Consider the following 23,461-nt stretch of genomic DNA (forward strand, 5'->3'; position numbering starts at 1 on the left):
TTTTTTTGGTGGCAGTTGTGAATGGGATTGTCTTTCTGATTTGGCTCTCAGTTTGGTTGTTGGTTGTGTATCAGAATGCTAGGGAATTTTGTACATTAATTTTGTATCCCTCAACTTTGCTGGTTATTCATCAGCTGAAGGAGCTTTGAGGCCAAGACTGTGGGGTATTTAGATAAAGAATCATGTTATCTGCAGATAGAGATAGTTTGACTTCCTCTCTTCCTGTTTTGATGCCCTTTATTTCTTACTCTTGCCTGATTGCTCTGTCTAGGACTTCTAATATTATTAATACGTTGAATAGAATTGGTGAGAGAAGGCATTCTTGTGCCGATTTTCAAGGAGAATGCTTCCAGCTTTTGCCCATTCCATATAATGTTGATTGTGGGTTTGGCATAGATGGTTCTTACTGTTTTGAGGTGTGGTTCTTCAATACCTAGTTTATTGAGAGTGTAACATGAAGGGGTATTAAATTTTATCAAAAGGCTTTTCTGCATCTATTGAGATAATCATGTGATTTTTGTCTTTAGTTCTGTTTATGTGATGAATCACATTTACTGATTTTTTGTATGTTGAATCAACCTTGCATCCCAAGGATGAAGCCTACTTGATCGTGGTCAATTAGTTTTTTGATGTGCTGCTGGATTCAATTTGCAAGTACTTTGTTGAGGATTTTTGCATCAATGTTCATCAAAGATACTGGCCTGAAGTCTTCTTTTTTTGTCGGGTCTCTGCCAGGTTTTGGTGTCAAGATGATGCTAGCCTCATAGAAGGAGTTGGGGAGAAGTCCCTCCTCAGTTTTTTGCAATAGTTTCTGTAGGAACGGTACCAGCTCTTCTTTGTACATCTGGTAGAATTCACCTGTGAATCCGTCAGGTCCTGGCCTTTTTTTTTGGTTGGTAGGTTATTTATTACTCATTCCGTTTTGAAGCTTATTACTGGTCTGTTCAGGGAATCAATTTCTTCCTGGCTCAGTCTTGGGAGAGTGTTTGTGTCCAGGAATTTATCCATCTCTTCTAGGTTTTCTAGTTTGTGTGTGTGGAGATGTTCATAGTAGTTTCTGATGGTGGTTTTTATTTCTTTAGGGTCAGTGGTAATATTCCTTTCATCATTTCTAATTATGTTTATTTGGATCTTCTCCCATTTCTTCTTAATTAGTCTAGCTAGTAGCCTATTTTATTAATTTTTTTCAAAAAACTAATTGCAGGATTTGTTGATCTTTTGAATGGATTTTTGTGTCTTGATTTCCCTCATTTCAGCTCTGATTTTTGTTAGTCCTTGGCTTCTACTAGCTTGGGGATTTTTTGTTCTTGGTTTCTCTGATTCTTTCAGTTGTGAAGTTAGGTTGTTTGAGATCTTTCTAACTTATTGATGTGGACAATACATGCTATGAATTTCCTTCTTAACATTGCCTTAGCTGTGTCCTAGAGATTCTTGATTTCTGCCTTGATTTCATTATTTACCCAAAAGGCATTCAGGAGCATGTTGTTTAATTGACATGTAATTGCATGGTTTTGAGTGATTTTCATTGTGTTGACTTCTATTTTTATTACGCTGTGGTCCAAGAGTATGTTTGGTATGACTTCAGTTCTTTTACATTTGTTGAGTATTGTTTTATGTCCAATTGTGTGGTCAATTTTAGAATATGTGCCCTGTGGTGATGTGAAGGATGTATATTCTGTTGTTTTGGGTGGAGACTTCTGTAAAGGTCTGTCAAATCCGTTTGGTCCAGTGCTGAGTTTAGGTCCTCAATATCTTTGTTAATTTTTTGTCTAGATGATCCATCTAATACTGTCATTGGAGTGTTGAAGTCTCCCACTGTTATTGTGTGGGAGTTGTGTCTCTCTGTAGGTCTTTAAGAACTTGCTTTAGGAATCTGAATGCATATATATTTAGGATAGTTAGGTTTTCTTGTTGAATTGAACCCTTCAGCCTATGAGTGTCATTATGTGTGAGATGAGTCTCTTGAAGACAGCACCTCAGTAGGTCTTGCTTTTTTATCCAGCTGTCACTCTGTTTTTCAAGTGGGCCATTTAGCCCGTTTACATTCAGGTTAGTATGATATGTGTGGACTTGATCCTGTCATTATGGTGTTAGCTGGTTATTATGTTGGCTTGTTTTTGTGATTGCATTATAGTGACTCTAGTCTGTGTGTTTAAGTGTGTTTTGTATTTGCTGGTAGTAGTCTTGCCTTTCTGTATTTAGTGCTCCTTTCAAGATCCTCTTGTGAGGTAGGACTGGTGGTAATGAAGTCCCTCAACCTTTGCTTATCTGAAAAGGATCTTGTTTCTCCTTCACTTAGGAAGCTTAGTTTGGTGGAATATGAAATTCTTGGTTGAAGATTTTAGAAGAATGTTGAATATATAGGCCCCCAATCTCTTCTTGTAGGGTATCAGCTGAGAGGTCTCCTTTTAGCCTGATGGGGATCCCTTTTTAGGTTACCTGCCCTTCCTTTGTAGCTGCCTTTAACATTTGTTTCATTTCGGCTTTGGAAAACCTGAGGATTGTATGCTTTGGGGATGATCTGCTTGTGTAGAATCTTGCAGGACTTTTCTGTATTTCCTGAATTTGAATGTTGGCTTCTTTAGCAAGATTGGGGAAGTTTTCACGGACAGTACTCAGAAATATATTTTCCAAGATGTTTGCTTTCTCCCCCTCCCTTTCAGGGATGCCAGTGATTCAGAGTTGGCCTCTTTCCATAATCCCATACTTCTCAGAGGTTTTTTTCATTCCTTTTTATTCTTTTTTCTTTATTTTTGTCTGACTGTCTTATTTCAGAGAACCAGTCTTCAAGTTCTGAGATTCTTTCCTCACCTCGGTTTATTTTGCTGTTAATACTTGTGATTGCATAGTGAAAATCTTGTATTTTTCAGCTCTGTCAGACCTTTTAGGTTCTTTTTTATGCCAGCTATTTTATCCTTCAGCTCCTGTATCACTTTATTATGATTCTTATTTTTCTTGGATTGGGTTTTGCCATCCTCCTGAATCTCTATGATCTTTGGTCCTGTCCGTATTCTGAATTCTATTTCTGTCATTCCAGCCAGTTCAGCCTGGTTAAGAACTCATGTTGGAGAACTGGTGCAGTCATTTGGAGGACGTATGACACTCTGGCCTTTTGAGTTACCATAGTTCTTGCATTGGTTCTTTCTCATCTCTGTGTGTGGGTGTTCCTTTAACTGCATTGTAGATTGAGTAAAGTCAATAGACTTCTTTTCTGGATGTTTTCACTGGGCCGAGGCTTTCTGTAGGGTCTTTATTTGAAGCTGACTTCTTGTCTCCGGTTTCAGAGTCGGGTATGTTAGTGAGGTACTTTTGTTGTTGAAGCTTTGGCGTGTGATCCAGCAGGTGACGCCTAGGCTTATTTGATCACTTGGTAGAATCTTGCTCAGAAACCCGTATCTTTTGGTCTTTTCCTGTAGTCAGCAACAGTCAGTAATGTGCATCCAGTTAACTTGGTTACTTGGAATTTATTTCTGTGAAATAGGAACTAAAGTTCTGCCATGACTTAGTAAATTATTGTTGGTATTATTTTTATGGTATACAAATTTAATATTGGTATCCACATAATTCCATGATTGGTCAGTTTTTTTAAGAAAAGTTTTTAGAGTCTAGAATTATCCATTGTCCCTTTTATACAATTAAACAATTTCTATAGAAATAACCTTTATTTGTCATATTTTAACTCTGGTACTATGTCATTTCCAGAAGGTCTAGTAAAAATTATACTCTATATGATGAAGTATTTTTAGCTTTTGTTTAATCTGTTAATGACACTGCTTTTTCTTTATGTATCTATTAGGATTTTTTCTGTGAATTTAGTGAACAGTCACCATGTGTTCTTTCAAGATCTCTGTTACAGGTAAGTTCCACTTAGTTTCACAATATTTCTTTAAACATTATATGTGTATTGACATTGTTTTATTGGTTGATTGAACAAAAGGTAGATGCTTTTAAAGGATTTTCCAGTTAGTGCTGTGTATTTTTTAATTGAAGTATTAACTTTAAGCATTAGACATTCATCAAGGTCATATCCTAGGTCATAAAACAAACCTCAGTAATTCAAAAACAATCAAAATCACACAAAGTATCTTTCTTATTTTAGAATTAAACTAGTAACCAACAAGAGAAAGATATCCAGGAAAATCTCCAAATATTTTGAAATTAAACAACTTGTAAGTAACACATGGGTCAAAGACAGAAGTCTTGAGGGGAGTTCAAAAATATTTTGAACTGAATGAAAATCAAAATATAACATACCAAAATCTGTGAGCTACAACTAAAGCAGTGCTTAGAGGGAAATTTGTAGCATTGAATGTTTTTTTTTGTTTTGTTTTTGTTTTGAGATAGTCTCACTCTGTTGCCCAGGCTGGAGTGCAGTGGCATGCTCTTGGCTCACTGCAATCTCCGCCTCCCGGGTTCAAGTGATTTTTGTGCCTCAGCCTCCTGAGTAGCTGGGATTACAGGCGCACACCACCATCCCTAGCTAATTTTTGATTTTTGTGGGGTTTCACCATGTTGGCCAGGCTGGTCTCAAATGCCCGACCTCAGGTGATCCACCTGTCTCGGCCTCCCAAAGTGCTGGGATTACAGGTGTGAGCCACCATGCCAGGCATACTTTCCTTTCATATAAACATTCAATGTGGCCAGGCACGGTGGCTCACACCTATAATCCCAGCACTTTGGGAGGCTAAGGTGGGTGGATGACTTGAGTCCAGGAGATCAAGACCAGCCTAGGCAATATGGCAAAACCCAGTCTACAAAAAATGAGCTGGGTGTGGTGGTGCATGCCTGTGGTCCCAGCTACTCAGGAGTCTGAGGTTGGAGGATCGCTTGAACTGGGAAGTCCAGGCTGCAGTGATCTGTGATCCCACCACTGCATTCCACCTTGGGCAACAGAGTCAGACCCTGTCTCAAAAAAAAAAAAAAAGTCTACAGTTAGTAATTTAAGCTACCACTGTATGAGACCAGAAAAAGAAGAGCAAATTAAAGTAAACAGAAGGAAGGAAATAATGAAGAGCAGAAATTAGTAAAATACGGAACAGAAAAACAGTGGAGAAAATCAGTGCAACCCAAAGCTTATTCTTTGAAAATATTCATGAAGTCAGTGAACCTCTAATGAGACATAAGAAGAGAAAAATAGAAATGACTAATATCAAGAATGAAAGAAAGGGTATCATTACAGACTCTATAAACATTAAAAGGATAGTAATGGGATATACAACTCTGTCCATAAATGCAGAAGCAGATAAAATGGACCTATTCCTTTAAATGTAGATACAAACTACCAAAACTCACTCAAGAAGAAACAGATAATTTGAATAATTTCTTATCTGTTAAATAAATTGAACTTATAGTTAAAAACCTAACAATGCAAACTCCAGGCCAGCTCTGTGCAGTGTCTTCCAGAAAATAAAAGAGGCAAGAACACTCATATGAGCCAGAATTTACTCTATCAAAACCAAACCAAAATTACAAACATGGAAAACTATAGACCATAGTTTCCTCATGAACACAGATGTGAAAATCTTATTCCACGAATACAAATGTAAAAATTTTCAATAAATTATTAATGAATCAAATTCAACAATATATAAAAAGAGATAGTACACCATGACCAAGTGAGATTTATCCTAAGAATCACGCCTGGTTCACCATTTGAAAATTGGTCAGCATAATATACCGTATTATCTAAAATCTTAGTATATTCACAGAAATCATTTGACAAAATTCAATATCCATTCGTGATTTGAAACTCTTAGCAAAGCTAGATACAGAAGAGAACTTCCTAAACCTGATAAAGGACATACACAAAAATACCCTACAGCTAACATCATACTTAATGATGAAAGACTAAATGGTTGATGCCACTTCGCTCTTATTCAGCATTGGAAATCTTAGCCAGCACAATAAAGCAAGAAAAAGAAATAAATGGCATACAGATTGGAAAGGAAGAAAAAATACTGTCTACTTGGAGATGACATGATTTTCCATGTAGAATGCCCATGGAATTTACAAGGAAGTTCCTAGAACTGATTAGTGAATTTAATGAGATGATAGGATATGAAGTCATTATACAAAAAGCAGTTGTAATTCTATATAATTGAAATGAACAATGGGAGATCAAAATTTAAAAACTGAACTATTTACAATAACAAAAAATGAAATACTTAGGTGCAAATCTCATATGGTTAATATTCAACAGTATTCAGTATATTAAATATTCAAATCCAGCATGGTAAATATTAGGGAAATGCAAATTAAACCACAGAAATACTATCCACCTTTTAGAATATCTTAAAAAAAAAAAAATCTGGCCAGGCACAGTGGCTCATGCCTGTAATCCTAGCACTTTGGGAGGTGGAAGTGGGTGGATCACAAGGTCAGAAGTTCAACATCAGCCTGGCCAAGATAGTGAAACCCCATCTGTACTAAAAATACAAAACTTAGTCCAGCATGGTGTCAGGCGCCTGTAATCCCAGCTACTTGGGAGGCTGAGGCAGAGAATTGCTTGAACCTAGGAGGCAGAGGTTGCAGTGAGCCAAGATCACACCACTGCACTCCAGCCTGGGCAACAGAGTGAGACCCCATCTCAAAAAAAAAAAAAAATCTGATAATACCAAGTGCTGGCGAGGATGTATTTGGTGATAGGAATGTAATGTGGTTTGGCTACTTGGGAAAATAGCTTGGCACATTCTTATAAATTAAACATGTAGCTCACACTCCTAGTTGATTGCCTAAGAGAAGTGAAATTTGACATTCTTCTGGAAACCTCTGCAAATGTGTAGAGCTGTTTGTTCATGATCATCAAAAACAGACAACCCAGTGTTCTTGAGCTGGTCAGTGTGGTACATACTGTGGTACCTGCACAGAGGAATACTACTCAGAAATAAAATGAAGTATGATACACTTACCAATGCCAACGAATCTCAACTGCTGGGTGAAAGAAGCCGGACTCAAAAGGCTATATGATTTCATTTTAATGACATTCTGGAAATGGCAGAACGATAGAGTTGGAGAGCAGATCAGTGGTTGCCAGGGGTTTGGGGCGGTAGGAGCGTTTGACCACAAAGGGTTCCCATGAGGGAATGTTTTTAGGGTGATACAGGTTGTTCTGTATCTTGATTGTGAGACTGATTTGAAAAACTATGCTTTTGTTAGACTTGTAACTGTACAACAAACATAAATTTTACTATATGTGAATTTAAAATAAAATTTAAAAACAGTATTAAGAAATCAAGGTATGGTATATTAAATATTAAATTATAGTGGATTGTTAAGGGAAGGAAATTAAAACATTAAATGCAAATTGTTTTAAATTTTTTCATGTTCAAATATTTGTATATGTTATTGAAATATTTAAATATTTGTATATGTTACAAAACATTCCTTAGAGGTAAACATAGGATTATCAGGTAACATTTATAGCCATTTACTATTTCATAGTTTATGAAGCATTTTTTAATACATTAGCTATTTGACATAATCTGATTAGTCAGTTTATTTTGACTTTTAATATTACTACTCTTGGGAGATTTTTGTTTCTGTACATTTTTTATTCTACATCAGAATTCACCTTCAATAAGGATTAATAAGTCACACTCATTGTGGAGACAGCAATTTATAAAAAATTTTCACGAACTTTTTATATTTTAATAACTTGTGTAGTCTGTGGTATTTATCAGTATACTCATTTCATAGTAATGACAACTCTGTGTGACACCATAACTAATATGTAACATTTGTTTTAAGACCACTTTCCTGGTGGATAACAAAAAGGTCTTTGGAACTCATCTCATGCAAGACATGGTGAAAGATGCACTTCGGTCTTTTGTCAGTCCTCCGGTGCTTTCCCCCAAGTAAGTATTGTAAGACATTTTAGAGTTGTATGTGCTCCTTTAAAAGCCCAACTTCTCTGTACTCCTTTATCAAAATTGTTTGGGATCAAATCTCCATGTAAAAGTAACTTAATCGTGTTAAAATTAACTGATCTCTGCCACATTGTTTAGGTTAAAACTAAGGTTTTTATGAGGTTGACAAAATTTCTGATAACTCCTCTGAGTTTTTTGTCTCCAGTGTAAGTCCTTCAGCTTTGCTCTAGTAGAGACACTGCCCCGAAAACATGCTGCCATCAGAGGCTGAAAAGGATTGCATGCAGAAAGAATCATCATTTGATTTGGCATTCTGAGAAATACCAGGCTTTTCCAATGGGGAAGGAAAGAAAGGAGTCATTATTTCTTAACAAAGCACTTACACTTTGTTAAAAAAATATATACGCTTAACAAAGTGTATCTTTTTCCACTGAAAGATACACGATGGCTTTCTATCACCAATTACTTCATGGTAGATCTAACTAATTCTATGTAATGACCTCCAAATATTTCATAATAAATGTTGAGTATCTCTTATCCAAAATGCTTTGGACCAGAAGTATTTTAGATTTCTGATGTTTTTGGATTTTGAAATATTTGCATGTACATAATATTGCTCAGGCTGGAGTGCGGTTGCATCATCTCAGCTCACTACAACCTCCGCCTCCCAGGTTCAAGCGATTCTCCCACATCAACCTCCCGAGTAGCTGAGATCACAGGTGCATGTCACCGTGCCCAGCTAATTTTTGTATTTTTAGTAGAGATGGGCTTTCCCTGTCTTGGCCAGGCTGGTCTCAAACTCCTGACCTCAAGTGATCTGCCCACCTTGGCCTCCCAAAGTTCTGGGATTATAGGCTTGAGCCACTGCACCGGCCTAATATGTTTCTTTTACATGGTGGTGTAATTTTTGTTAGCTCAAATCTTTTGAAAGCAGAATTCAGCCTGTTCACATTTGGTATATGCTATTGGGTCTGAGTTTGATGTTAATAAATCAACAGTCTATTAATCCATTAAATAAGATGTCTTAAACAGAAATACAAATAAAACAAGGTTATGCATTGATCAGTGCATGGAAATGTGACCAGAGGCTCATAGGAATCTAACCCTTTATTTCCCCTGTTAGCAATGATTTAATAGTCTAATTTAGTATCTTCAGAAACTTTATGGAACGTAACTACCACAGATAATGCTAAGTAACTATATATATGGAAAAGTTTATTGTGTGGTGTTCCAGTTGTTCCTCTGTTTTAAAAATTTCAGTACTGTAGATGAGAATTATCTTTTCCTTTGTAAGTGATTTGAAACTTCTTCTGGAGTGTTGATGAGTTTCTCTTTATTTTAGGAGTTCAGAAGTTTTACCAGAATATTCATGTGTGATTTTCAGCTAGTCCTATCTGGAATTCAGTCATTAAAGACTCAAGTTTTCAGTCAGATCATTTGTCCCTGTTATTACTTATTTATTGCTTCACTTTCATCTGTTTTGTTTTTTCCTTTTTTAGAGCTCCTAGCATACTGAGTCTTCTAGAGCTCCCTTACCTATGCCTCATGACATTCGTCTCCTGGTTATTTTTGCTTTGTTGTGAGAAAGTTCTTCCTCTTGATCTTGAAGGCTACTAATGAACATATTTTTTCTACTGAATTTTAAAATTTGAAAATAATCATCTTTAGATTGAGAGCCTTTTTAAAGTGCTTTATTTTAATCTCAGGTAATTTTCTTGCTCTAGGGTTAAAGATGTAATGAACCTTCAGCACTTCCCATTTCACCAAATGCCTGTGTTCACCTTTTTCTTTCTCCTGGGTGCTGGTTGCACTGTCTTTTCCATTGTGTGACCTTGGCTCTGTTTATCAGATAAGGAACACCGTAAAGGAAACCACTTTGTGAGAAGAGATGAGGTGCCAAAGGGATGTTTCAGTGATTTATAACCAATGGTGAGGAGTGGGGATACAGAAAAAATTAGGATCCTGTATAGTGTTTTCTTTGTAATGACTATTATGAGCACAGTCCATGAGGAAATCAGTTGTAGGAAAATATATATGACACTGAAGTAGGGTCATGAAAAAGTAGGGCTTTGGACTTTTCCTTTTCTCCTTGCTAATTTGATCTTACTGGATCCAACTCTGATTGTGCAAATATAGATCTATAGGAATTGGAAATATCACAGATGTATTGTGTGAACTACATAATAATTGTAAAATGTTTCATAATCTAATACTAGCATTCTTTAACTTAGGAATTGGTTCCATTTTCTCTTTAATTCACCTTCTCTGTCATTTGTAGCATCTGCAGTAATTGCTGCTGCTTTCGTTTGGGCCGAATAGATTTTAATGATGTGACTATTATCTTGCAGGTGCTACCTATATAATAATCACCAGGCTAAGGACTGTATTGACTCCTTTGTTACTCACTGTGTTCGGGTAAGAGCTACAATTTGGATTGTCGTAATGGGTACTTTAAAAATCATGGGCTGTGGCCGGGCGCGGTGGCTCACGCCTGTAATCCCAGCGCTTTGGGAGGCTGAGGCAAGTGGATCCCCTGAGGTCAGGAGTTTGAGACCAGTCTGGCCAACATAGTGAAACCCTGACTCTACTAAAAATACAAAAATCAGCTAGACGTGGTGGCACACGCCTGTAGTCCCAGCTACTCAAGAGCCTGAGGCAGGAGAATCACTTGAACCCAGGAGGCTTCAGTGAGCCAAGATCATGCCACTGCACTGCAGCCTGGGCGACAGAGTGAGACTTTGTCTCAAAAAATAAGAATAATAAATTGCTGGACTGTAATTCCTTCAGTGTCTTTAATTAATGCTTTTTTTCATCTAACATTTCTTACTTACTTTCAGTGAATAGATAAAAACTCCTAACACTTGAGTGGATGGTTTTATAACCTAAGGTCTTCTGATAGGTTATTAGCTACAGAGGCAGCCTTGGATGACCTCTCCCTGCAGCCTGCGAGGACCGCAGATAGGGAATGTTATGACTCAACTGGGAAAACAGCAGTTGCTTCCTTGAAATTTTTTGTGAATGGACATAAAAACTTTTTTTTTTTAAACCTTACAAAGAATATTTTTAACATCCTTATACACTTATCTTTGTATTATATTAATGAACTGAGTTATAATAAAATTAAAATTATTGGCTGAGCATGGTGGCTCACGCCTGTAATCCTAGCACTTTAGGAGGCCGAGGCAGGCGGATCACCTGAGGTTGGGAGTTCGAGCAGCCTGACCAACATGGAAAAATCCTGTCTCTACTAAAAATACAAAATTAGCTGGGCATGGTGGCACATGCCTGTAATCCCAGCTACTCGGGAGGCTGAGGTAGGAGAATCGCTTGAACCCGGAAGGCAGAGGTTGTGGTGAGTAGAGATCACACCATTGCACTCCAGCCTGGGCAACAAGAGCAAAACTCTCTGTCAAAAAAAAAAAAAAATTATTAATTTAAATGAGATCACAAACTTTTTCATCTCAAGTAATTAGGAAAAAATGCAAATCTTGTAGTGAGTTGAATTATTCATTTTTATTTAATTTTAAAAAATTATTTATTAAGACGGTCTCCCTCTGTTGCCCAGGCTGGAGTGCAGTGGTGTGATCTTGGCTCTCTGCAAGCTCTACCCCCAGGGCTAAAGTGATCCTCTCACCTCAGCATTCGGAATAGCTGAGACTACAGACTCACGGCACCCCACCTGGCTATTTTGTGTGGTTTTTGTGGAGACGGGTTCACCCTGTTGGCCAGGCTGGTCCAGTGATCCACCTGCCTTGGCCTCCCAAAGTGCTGGGATTACAGGCATGAGCCCCTGCACCCGGCTTCATTTTTATTTAATTAGATGTAAGTATTTCTCTTAGAGAACTCCAACAGGCAACTTTTTTGGGTCTACTTCCAGTTACTAAAAGTTTATCTATGTATATGTAGAGAGAGAGAGAGAAAAAAGCAGCATGGTATGGGGAAAAAAAAACAGAAGACCAGATTTCATTTCTTTTTTATCATTAATATTTTATCAGGCACATTACTTTTTTTATAAACTTTCCTTTTTTTTGGAGACAAAGTCTCACTCTGTCACCCAGGCCGGAGTGCAGTGGCACAGTCTTGGCTCACTGCAACCCCTGCCTCCTGGGTTCAAGCAGTTCTCTGCCTCAGCCTCCCGTGTAGCTGGGATTACAGGTGCCTGCCACCACACCCAGCTAATTTTTGTATTTTTATTAGAGATGGGGTTTCACCATCTTGGCCAGGCTGTTCTTAAACTCCTGACCTCATGATCCACCCGCTTCGGCCTCCCAGAGCACTGGGATTACAGGGGTGAGCTACCATGCCCGACCCGACTTTCCACTCTTTAAAGAGTAAAATGCTTACATCTTCTCTGACCTCTTACAGGGTAGTTATTGATCAAATGAGATAATATCTGTCAAAGAATGCAAATATAAAACAGTATTATACTTCGAGAATCTTCTAATTCACACTTAAAGCGTCTTACCAATCCATGTCTCTTGCGTGGTTAGTGGAATGTTGCATAGTATTTTAGATGAGAACGCTGTATGGAGAAAGCAGGAATAAAGAACAATAGTCAAGGTTTGTGGCTATTAGCTCTTCTTAAGCTATATAATTATTAGGCATTCTGGTATATTTATAGCGGCACAGGAATGTCAGCCTTGAACATTGGCTTTTGACTCAAAATAAGCAGGAAAGAAATTGTCCTCATGAAATTGCAAGAAGATATCTAAAGATCGAAAGAAGATATTTTTACCATATGAAGGGAAGTTTCACATGAAGCTATGTTTTTTCCAGTTATTGATAAATTCTGGTGTTGAGTTCCTTAAACACCTATGTAAAATTAAAAGTATACATAGACATAGTTCTCATATACACAGCATTTTTTTTCCCTTAAACCAGATTGTGAACTTGGAATGTTAAGTTTCTTTGGTACCAGGAAATTTCATATTTACGGTTGACAAATTATATGTGTATTGCAGCCATTCTGTAGTCTTATTCAGATCCATGGACATAACAGGGCTCGACAGAGAGATAAGCTTGGTCATATTCTTGAGGAATTTGCTACCTTGCAGGATGAGGTAAGAGCCAGGTTCCCCTCTTTTCTAAAATTAAATGACTCACACACTTTGTCCAGATTTTTAAAAACAATTCTTCCGAACAATATTTTGACTGTTTAATTTTTCAACATGATCCACTTTTCACTTAAAATATAAGTTTCTTACACCAGCGTTTACAAAATGAAGCAGAACAATAATCCAAACTGATAGACATCTTAAATATTTCTTTGATAATAGGAATAAATTGTGAAATATGTATAAAATGATAGTTTTATAACAAGGTTACATATAAAAATATTAATATATTAATTTTAAAGTTAATATATGTACAGCAGCAATATCGATAAGTAAAGACCTGAAGTGTATTATTTGTATTTTGTCCTTTAAAATTGATGTCTTTTAGTTTAAGGCATGTTTAGGTAAATGTTAACCATTGTGAAATGAGAACTTCGAATGTAAACCTAACTAAAATGCATTTAAAATATTTCTTTGGGTGGTCAGATTTAAATTTTCTGCTTATATTCTTTTTAGCTGTATTTTTTTTTAAAGTTCTCTCATTACCTTAAGAAAACAAAACGAACACAGTTTATGACATTTTATTTTAATAGGCAGAAAAGGTTGATGCAGCGCTTCACACCATGCTGTTGAAACAGGAACCCCAAAGGCAACATTTGGCCTGTTTAGGTACCTGGGTCCTTTACCATAACCTTCGCATTATGATACAGTATCTTCTAAGTGGCTTTGAATTGGAACTCTACAGTATGCACGAGTACTATTACATATATTGGTAAGAGCACAGTTTGAGTTAAAATTGGTGGTAGGTGGAATGGATAAGATCTGAGAGAATTTAGAGTTAATTTCAGGGTACTTTTTCATTTAGTATATTTTACCTTTAGTTGTGGGACATTTGGAAAAATTAGAAAATTAGAGCTGGATCATCTTGAATATCTTTAAGTACTATAATATTGCATGAGTGTATTTTCCAAATATGTAAAATTAACAAAAAAATGACTCCAAAGTAAATGGATTGATTGAAGATCATTTATTTGTTTGTATGGAGAAAAATTAACACGTTTTGCCCTGAATTTGGTGGCACTAGCTGTGGATGTACTTGACAGAGTTAAACATCAAATTGGAATCAGGACTGTCTGCTTAGAAGAAATCATGACCAAGCTGATTACTGGGAGCATAACTGTTTCAAACCGTGGTGCTGAGGATGCACTTCAGGAGCTTTGGAGTTGATAAAAGATGATCTTCAACAGAGTAGTTCTTCCCTTTCACTTGAGGACAAAATAAAGAAACCTAGTAAGAGGATGCTTGAACATATTTTAGGCATGTAAAAGCTGTCATAGAAAGAAAATAAAATTGAGCATTAATGAATTCAGTTATTTTGAATCTTTTTCTCAATCTGGCACATAATTTTAAACTAATGACCTGTGTTACTCATCACAAACACTCAGGTTTAGTATGTTAGACTTTAATAGAGTTCACCTTTTAAACTTATTTAAACTTACTGAACTTAGTAATTAAGATATTCTATATTCTCTGAAGTCACTGCTGTGGGAGGGAAAGTAATTCTCTTCCATGCTGTTGACGTAGATTTTGTTATGAGCAGTGAAGGCTCTTGACAGATAACTCTTGCTTATGAAAAGTGAGTTTGAGCATCAACTATAGCAATATGAGAATAATTTTCCTTGCTATATGTTCTTCAACATTTATATAGATAATACCAAATAATCCTTAATAACAGGTATTTATATAGCTACTTTGGATAGTACATTTTGTTATTCATAGTAGACAATACTGGTTTTATTAATTTTTATGTGCTTTTTTGCACAGAGAATTGGGATCTTAATTCAGCAAATAAATGATACTCATAAATACTCCATTACACATTTGTCTATATTCATAAGATTTGTTTCTTTTCTTATTAAAAGAACTTTAGTTCTGCCCATAAATACCCTTGTGGTCTTTTCATAATTGTTTTTGAACTGCTTTTTAATTTCAAAATGACAGATTGGGCTCCTGCATTTCCCTGAGATAACCTTTAGTTGTTTTTCATGCATATGATCCCTGAAGCATGTGGACTCTTTTTAAATCATCAGCAAAAACAGTGATCCTTAAACCTTAACATGCATCGTAATCACTTGGAAAGTGCTTTAATACACAAATTTCTGGGCTAATTCCTGACCTGTTAGGTCTAGGGTGAGACCGAATAATTTGCATTTCTAACTGGTTCTCAGGTTAACTGCTGCTGGCCCAGAGATGACAATCTGAGAACCATTGGTATAGAGTATCAGCACTCTCTTAGACATAAATGTATATTAATTTTGATAAAGCACTTAATAGATCATTGAGGTACCTGATATTTGAGAGGAAAAGGCTGCATCTTAGTTGTCCCCTTCACTTATGTGTCCTTAGGTTAGATAAACAGAAGGTAGACGGCACCGTCAGTTCCCTATAGAAATCCTTCACTTGAATTAAGGTATATGAGTTGTTATGGACTCTCACATTTTGTAGGGTGGCAGGGAAACAAAATTCAGTTATATACTGTAAAAGGGTACTATAGTAAATGTTTTTCTTGAATTCAGGGCCAGGAATTATTTACTCTCCATATGCAATTATAGGTCTTATTATTGATTATGTTGATGAAGTGTGTGTGTACATCCGGTTATTAGACATATCCTATAAGATACCTATGTATATGATGATATATATAAATATTAGGAGTCTCCTAGATTTGAAGACTTTTCTGGCGTTAGCAAGGTTAAAGTTCTGAAAAATTAGTGTCTCCGGATAGAATTGTTCTGTTTTATCTTTTGTTTAAACTCAAGTAAATTGTAAATGTGAATGTTCTTTTAAGAATGATTTTTTATAATGCCAATAATTTATCTTTTCTGATTTTATTTGTGATTAAAATATTTATAGACTGAACTGAACTGTGTTCTGATATAATGAAAACTTAATGGCATTCATTTGATTTGCATATGTACATGTATAATTATCAGGAAATCTGGAAAGTTGTAAAATGTTGAAAGGGAAAATTAATCCTTGTGTTCATTTCCTGTAAGATCTATAATCGAATGATCTGTTTTTAAAGACCTGAAGCATTATTTGAAGTATCTATTGTTGTTAATATATGTGTTGATAAAGCTGTCTCATTTAGACATCTACCATTAACTAACATTTTGTATCCTTTAAGGTATCTCTCTGAATTCCTTTATGCATGGTTGATGTCAACATTGAGTCGTGCAGATGGCTCTCAAATGGCAGAGGAAAGGATAATGGAAGAGCAGCAGAAAGGCCGTAGTAGTAAAAAAACAAAGAAAAAAAAGAAAGGTGCTGTGGATTATTTTTAAACTTAACAACAGAGTGTACTTTAATTTCTACAGATAAATAGATGGAACTACTTGTGAGTTACTCATTATATTTTAGCTCTTGTTCCTCCTCTTTTCAGAAACTATAAGGTAGAGACTGAGTCCCAGTATTAATGACATAAGCTTTTTGGTTCCTTTCCTTGCTTTCATTTCTTTGCTGTTCTGTCTATCAGAGAATCTTTGATCAAGAAGTAGCCACGTGGCGTGTGCAAGCAAGATACAGGTTAGGGGACACGACAGCAGGAGGCCATTGACCTTTTGACAGAGCCTGATAGCTCAGGAGGGCAGTAGTTCTGGAGCTGTGCTGTGGTAGTGGGCACCGAAAGGTGCCTTGGGCATCACCCAAGAACCATGAGAACAGAGAACTGTTTCAAAGGGACTGCCCTATTGATCACTTAGGGAAGGCTATAGATATTGCTGCAATTATTGTAAAATACTGCTTCATATTTCCTTAGGACTTAAAGCAGTTTGGATGGGTCGTTAAATCACTGTATTCGTGGGTTTCCTTTAAAAGGTTAAATCTCTGGTGAATTCAGAAAAGTTATAATTACTTTATACTGGAATTTTATAGTATTAGCTATTTGGGGACATGATTATTATATTTTATTATTTGTAGATTTTGACCATAAATAAAACTTAACCTGTAGAAACAAACTGAAGTTTTAATTTAGTATATAAGCTGGAAGATTTTTTTAAATTAGACTTTCTTTTGCAATAATGCAAGAGGAAGGAGGAAGAGATTGTGGAAGATTATGTTTTTCTTTCTAATTACAGTTCGCCCTTTGAGCCGAGAGATCACAATGAGCCAAGCGTATCAGAACATGTGTGCTGGAATGTTTAAAGTAAGTTGTTGAAAGTGAAGTTCTTTTTACCTTTTAGCTGTATTCCTATTATATAGTTTATTTAAACTCTTTTCTGTGGTTCTTTCTAGATTATAATTTCACCTTTGTTTTACTGTGTCTGCTTGAGGATTACCTTTATTGTCATTAATTTGTTAACAACCATTTGAATCCTTGCTGTGTGTGAGATACTTTGTACTGAGTACATTGCAGGAGATACCAATTCTATATGGTCCTTGTTTCAAATCTGTAGCAACAGACCAGTTGATGTGTCTGTGACAGGTAGTAAGAAAAGGAAGAGAGTACTTCTGATTGATGATCAGGCAAGGCTTCCTGGAAGAGATGGAATTTAGGTTTTTTAGGAGTGTATTTGGAAGAGGGTGAGCTCCACAACCAATGGCTTAAGCAAAAGCAGGCTTTTTCAAGAGGCAGTGGGTACTAACTCTTAAGTTGTACTTGGCAGTCCAAGAAATCATTTGAGGCAACTTACATGAAAATGCATAAAGCAGAACATGGACTTTGTTTGAAAATAGGACCTGTGCTTATGACAATTATATGTCCTCATTTTTTCAGAAGTGTTTACTTGAAGGTTTTAAATAGCTGTTTCTTGTCTTCTATTCCGTATTGATGAGAGTGTTTGCTTTTTTCATATTGATTTCATCTTTTTTCTTGTTCCCTTTTTCATTTAGACCATGGTTGCATTTGACATGGATGGCAAAGTACGTAAACCGAAGTTTGAGCTTGATAGTGAACAAGTTCGGTATGAGCACAGGTTTGCTCCGTTCAACAGTGTGATGACCCCGCCGCCCGTGCACTACTTACAGTTCAAGGTGAACCTGCTCAAGGAAATTGTTCGGAAATCTTCAGTCTTAGACCTTCTTAGAGAGATGCTGTTTGTACCTAGCCATCTTGTTACATTTACAGTTACTTAAATTATAAGAATAATATGAGGTAGCATATGAGGGTTGAGAATTATATATTACCTAGGAAAAAAGAGGGAGATGTGCCAAATGTTTGCCCCAGTGTCTGTATATGAGTGGATAGAAAATGTAGAATTCTTTAATAATTAGAAATGGAAGTTTAGAATTGTTCATATTAAACATGTTTTGAATTATATTTCCCCTTCTTTTTAGGAAATGTCTGACCTCAATAAATATAGCCCTCCTCCTCAGTCTCCTGAATTGTATGTGGCAGCTAGTAAGCACTTTCAGCAGGCAAAAATGATATTGGAAAATATTCCTAACCCGGACCATGAGGTGAGACAGTAATTTTAGGGGAAAAGCGTGGCAGGAAATACATCTCTTACTGCTGGATGAAAGTTAATTATGAAAGTGAACTTTAATAGTGTTAGTGAATATAACTTGTCATGTTTCTGTGAAAGATTTCGGATAGTTTTGTCAAACTAACCTTGTCAGACTTCAAGTTAATTTTAAGAATGAGGTGATGTAAATACCTGCTTTGTGTAAATTTAGAAGTCAATGCAAAGACAAATTATGACTCACAATCATGAAGTAAGAAAGATAAGCATAAGATCCAGACTGATCTGATTCATAGCTCAAAATGTTAGCATTGAAACATTTCTGGTTTAATCAGTTTGTTAAGGGGGCTGGGCATGGTGGCTCACACCTGTAATCTCAGCAGTTTGGGAGGCCCAGGTGGGTGGATCACCTGAGGTCGGGAGTTTGAGACCAGCCTGGCCAATATGGTGAAACCTCGTTTCTACTAACAGTACAAAAAATCAGCCAGGCGTGGTGGTGCATGCCTGTCTGTAATCCCAGCTACTTGGGAGGCTGAGGCAAGAGAATCATTTGAACCCTGAGGTGGAGGTTGCAGTGAGCCAAGATTGCGCCATTGCACTCCAATCCTGGGTGACAAGCGAAACTCCATCTCAAAAAAAAAAAAAAAACAAAATTATTAAAACGTAACTAAGTTTTACATAAATATGAAAAATGACCAGGCCAGTTGTCACAGAAACAACCTTATTCCACTTGACCATTTAAAATAAAGGCTATTGCTTTTGAAGACTCTGAGATATCAAAATAAACTTGGGGAAAAAAAATTGTTTCAGGCTTTTGGTATTTTAATAATTTACCATATCCCTAATTTTATTGAAATACATTTATTTTCTAAAAGTTACCTGTAATGTGTACATACTGTTTTGGGAAGTATATCTTGGGACCACTTCCATAGAGGGGTAGATCTATTTGTCAAAGATCATTAATGCTTAGATCCAGCAATTCTGCTTTTTGGGATTTATATAGATACATGAACACATACAGGAAGTGAGAGTGATGAACATAAGAGTATTCATTGCAGCAGGATTTCTAATAGCAAACAGCAGGAAGAAACAGTAGTATCCATCAACAGGGGACTGATACATGATGATACATTCATACAGTGGAATACTACGCAGCCTTAAGGAGGATGAGGAAGCTCTTTACATACTGTGATGGAATGCTCCGTATGATTTAAGAAATCTAAAAAGAAAGGCGCACTTTAATATGCATAGTATGGTGCAGTTTCCATCACGGGGGCAAGGGAAGCCTATATGTATATGTGCGAGTATAAAATATCTTTAGAAAGATAGTGTCAGAATTGGTAGTTTTGTTTTCTTCCTTGGAGGGAAGCAGAGTGCTTGGAAGAGGGATGGGGAGACACGTTTTAAAAATTATATGTACCATCTAAGAAAATATATAGGGGAGTCTAAAATTTGAGGAGCTACCTATGATAGATGACATATTTAATTTAGTGAAACTTCATTCATTTATTCAAAGATGAGTCTGTGCTCCTAATACTATGTATGCTATGCTGCCTTTTCAGGACTTTGCAGCCTAATTTATTTGTTATTCAGGAAAGCGAGATAAGGTAGCCATTTCAATTCAGAGTTAATCGAAATGAAGTTCTGTATTATTAAAAGAAATATATTTAGAATTTTAAATTGCCTTTATTTAATAAAACATCAACAATTCCATTATACAAAGTTCCTGTTAGTATCTATAATTAAGAAATTTTGGCTGGCCACAGTGGCTCACGCTGATAATCCCAACACTTTGGGACGCCAAGGTGGGAGAACTGCTTGAACCCAGGAGTTCAAGACCAGCCTGGGCAACATAGTGAGTTCCTGTCTCTGCAAAAATTTAAAAATGAGCTGGGTGTGATGGTGCACAGCCATTTGGGAGGCTGAAGTGGGAGGATTGCCTGAGCCAGGAGGTGGAGGCTTCAGTGAGCCGTGTTCTCACCACTGTACTCCAGCCTGGGTTGACAGCAGGACTCTGTCTCAAAAAAGAAAAAGAGAAATTTTGACTATGAAGTTAATGTTTCAATAGTTTTATGTTCATGTTTCAGGTTAATAGAATTTTAAAGGTTGCCAAACCCAACTTTGTGGTTATGAAGTTATTGGCAGGAGGACACAAAAAGGAATCTAAAGTGAGTACTTTGTGGGAAAAAGAAGTGGTCTTAAATTATTGTGAAGTTTCATAATTTTTTCCAATGAGATGTGTAAATATTACAGGAAAATTAAACCACTGAACAAAATCATTCTAAAAGTTTAGTTCAGCAGCAAAAAATTAGAGCTTGCCATTTTGCTTTGAGATGTATATTTTGTTGCGTTAAAATTTCTAAAATCTGCCCATATGTTTTCCATCTCCTTGCTGTGTAAATTACTGAATAACTTGGGGTAAAAAAAGAAAATTTATGTAAAGAAAATTTTATGGGAGAAGTACGAGGTATTTAAATGTCATCTGCCTTTGGGAAAGTGAGTGCTTTAATAATGAAAGACTTCTTTGTAATGGCTCAGAAGAGGAGTCTATAAGCTTTTTTTTGGTAATGTTGTATCATCCATGCCACGTCAGTATTTCAGAGCACAGATTCTGCGCTGTGGAGAGAGGCCAGCCGTGGAGGCATTTGCCTGTGTGTGTTGTGCACCTTGTTTTCTTCCAGTGTTTCCTGTGATCTGCCTTCCTCCGCTCCTGCCCTGGTTTCCTACTGACTGACTCTCTCATCTCATTGCTTAGTTCTGTCAGTTACCCTGGAACTAAAAAGTATGCTGACCCCTGATCTAACTGAATGCCTTTTCTATCATTTTTGACTGTTTATCTTTTTTAACTGTTTTCCAAAGATAGAAAACAGCTGGTCAGCCTGTTTTCTTACGATCTTCATAAAACTCAAAAACAAATTAATCGGTTTTTCTTGCATATCCTATCTTTTTTGTCATTAACCTAGTTTTTAAAATCTATTTTGTGCTGCCTTGTTTCTAAGAACACAAGAAACTCTAAAAAATAGTCTTTGTTTTGTGTACCATCTGAATATTTGTAGATACATTAATTGACTTTCTGGGTTTTCTTTAACAGGTTCCTCCTGAATTTGATTTCTCTGCTCATAAATATTTTCCTGTTGTGAAACTTGTTTGAGAGAGACTGGGAAGGTGGCCACAAAGGGGCAGAGTCTTCTTTCAGACCCCACTCTTAGAGGGCACATCACCAGGCTCCACATCACGGGAAGTGAGATGGATTTCTTGGATAACAACTCATTATAAGGAATACTTTTAGTTTGACAGCCTTATATGACGTGAATGAAAACTGCTGTTTTAAAGTGGTTTATTATGTTCCATGGAAGAAACTGGTCTTATTGAATGCATTGATGAACATTATATGGTTTTATTACAGATTTAATCACAAATCATTTTTTATGAATGATTGAGTGAAAATAGTGTTTGTAAAGGTTAATAAATTTCTTGACCAAAAAAAAAAAAATGCACTGCTGGAGATGAGAAACAGTAGCTCTCTGTCCATGTTAAGAACCGAAGAAGGTGTATGCTCTTTAACATTTGAGTAGTTCCAAAACGTTATCCAAAAGAAGTTTCAAATCAAGGGGTTAATTAAACACTTGTATGAGATTTTGGTAAAATACATTTAGAAGAGATTTTTAGGAGGACTTCTAAGATAGAAACTAAATTACATGAAAATTGTGATTTTTATGTGTCATGACATCACAAATTATATATCTAAGAATACAGATGTGTAAAAAAAAAATCCTTTACCTGTTACTTTTGGCACTTTTAAAAGATTATACATTATGTTTGCTGGTGACATTATTCAAAAAGGAGGCAGATAGAAATGTATATAGATTAAAATTTAGGTCTAGGTTTAAATGTGGTGTACTCCTTTTTGTTTACTTCATATTCAGTTTAACCCATGAAACATTTTCAAATGAGTGCCTGTTAAGTATCCTCTGGCTTTGAAAATCTGACTACATCCCCCTGTGCTTCCAAGTGCCTGCTGCCAGAGGCCCTCCCCTTCCTTTCCCACTTGTCCTGTCTCCGCTCTGATGTTTGCGATGGCAGCTGTCTAGGCCTTTTGGGCCTTCCTTTTTGTCCTCTGTAGCAGGCAATACTCTTAGCAAAATGACCCACTCTGTGATGTAAATTGGCTTTGATGGCTTAGCCTAAGACGAGTGACAGTTTTATATTTGGTCTGTGGTTAAAAAGGTTCTCAGCTTCAAATATGTTTTGTTTTGTTTTGTTTTGTTTTTTTTTTTGAGACGGGAGTCTCGCTGTGTCGCCCAGGCTGGAGTGCAGTGGCCGGATCTCAGCTCACTGCAAGCTCCACTTCCCGGGTTTACGCCATTCTCCTGCCTCAGCCTCCCGAGCAGCTGGGACTACAGGCACCCGCCACCTTGCCCGGCTAGTTTCTTGTATTTTTTAGTAGAGACGGGGTTTCACCGTGTTAGCCAGGATGGTCTCGATCTCCTGACCTTGTGATCTGCCCGTCTCGGCCTCCCAAAGTGCTGGGATTACAGGCTTGAGCCACCGCGCCCGGCTGCGTATCTTAACTCTGATTTGATATCTTTCATAAAAACATGATAGTGAAACTTGTCTGGCAGTATTTTACAGCAGCTAACCTGACTGAACTTGCTAAGGGTGTTCCTGTTGCCCCTCTTTGCAGCTAATGAGCTCTCCTGGCTTTCCTTTCCAAGAGTGGTAATACTTGTGTTATTCAAGAATAGCCATTAGGCATCCTGAAATTTCAGAACCCAAAAATCTTTTTAAAAATGTGTGTGTGTGTTTTTTAAGTAGCCTGTACAATAGAAACTTGAATTATGGAGAGATGAAGAGTATACCTGTTACTGATTTAGTTACTTTGTTGAGAATGAAAACATTGTTTCTGGCTGGTAATTACTGAATGCTTTAAATGAAAAAAGGCAAAGGAATGGTAGGAAATAGGCAAGGCAAGAAACAAGGAATCAAAAGAAAAAGCAAAGAGGAAAAGGGAATGAGCATGGACATTTGGCAAACAACCAAGAAGAGAGCCTGAAGCAAGTTAGAAAGCTGAGAAATTATTCTT

At 36.7% G+C, this 23,461-nt stretch overlaps 1 protein-coding gene across 1 annotated transcript in view; it reads left to right on the forward strand.

Annotated features, from left to right (window-relative positions):
- Positions 1-22,269, forward strand: part of NAA35 (N-alpha-acetyltransferase 35, NatC auxiliary subunit) — an 88,620-nt gene extending 66,351 nt beyond the window's left edge. The window contains 11 exon segments of the mRNA XM_017859914.1: positions 3,797-3,856; positions 7,747-7,853; positions 10,214-10,280; positions 12,827-12,925; positions 13,513-13,691; positions 16,107-16,243; positions 17,056-17,123; positions 17,810-17,950; positions 18,254-18,376; positions 20,466-20,546; positions 21,470-22,269. Of these exon segments, the coding sequence (XP_017715403.1) occupies positions 3,797-3,856; positions 7,747-7,853; positions 10,214-10,280; positions 12,827-12,925; positions 13,513-13,691; positions 16,107-16,243; positions 17,056-17,123; positions 17,810-17,950; positions 18,254-18,376; positions 20,466-20,546; positions 21,470-21,529 (1,122 nt within the window). The 3' untranslated portion in view covers positions 21,530-22,269.
- The last annotated feature ends 1,192 nt before the right edge of the window (positions 22,270-23,461 follow it).

The sequence above is a fragment of the Rhinopithecus bieti genome, unplaced genomic scaffold, assembly GCF_001698545.2.
Source record: "Rhinopithecus bieti isolate Rb0 unplaced genomic scaffold, ASM169854v2 scaffold_51345, whole genome shotgun sequence".
Classification (NCBI taxonomy): Eukaryota; Metazoa; Chordata; class Mammalia; order Primates; family Cercopithecidae; genus Rhinopithecus; species Rhinopithecus bieti.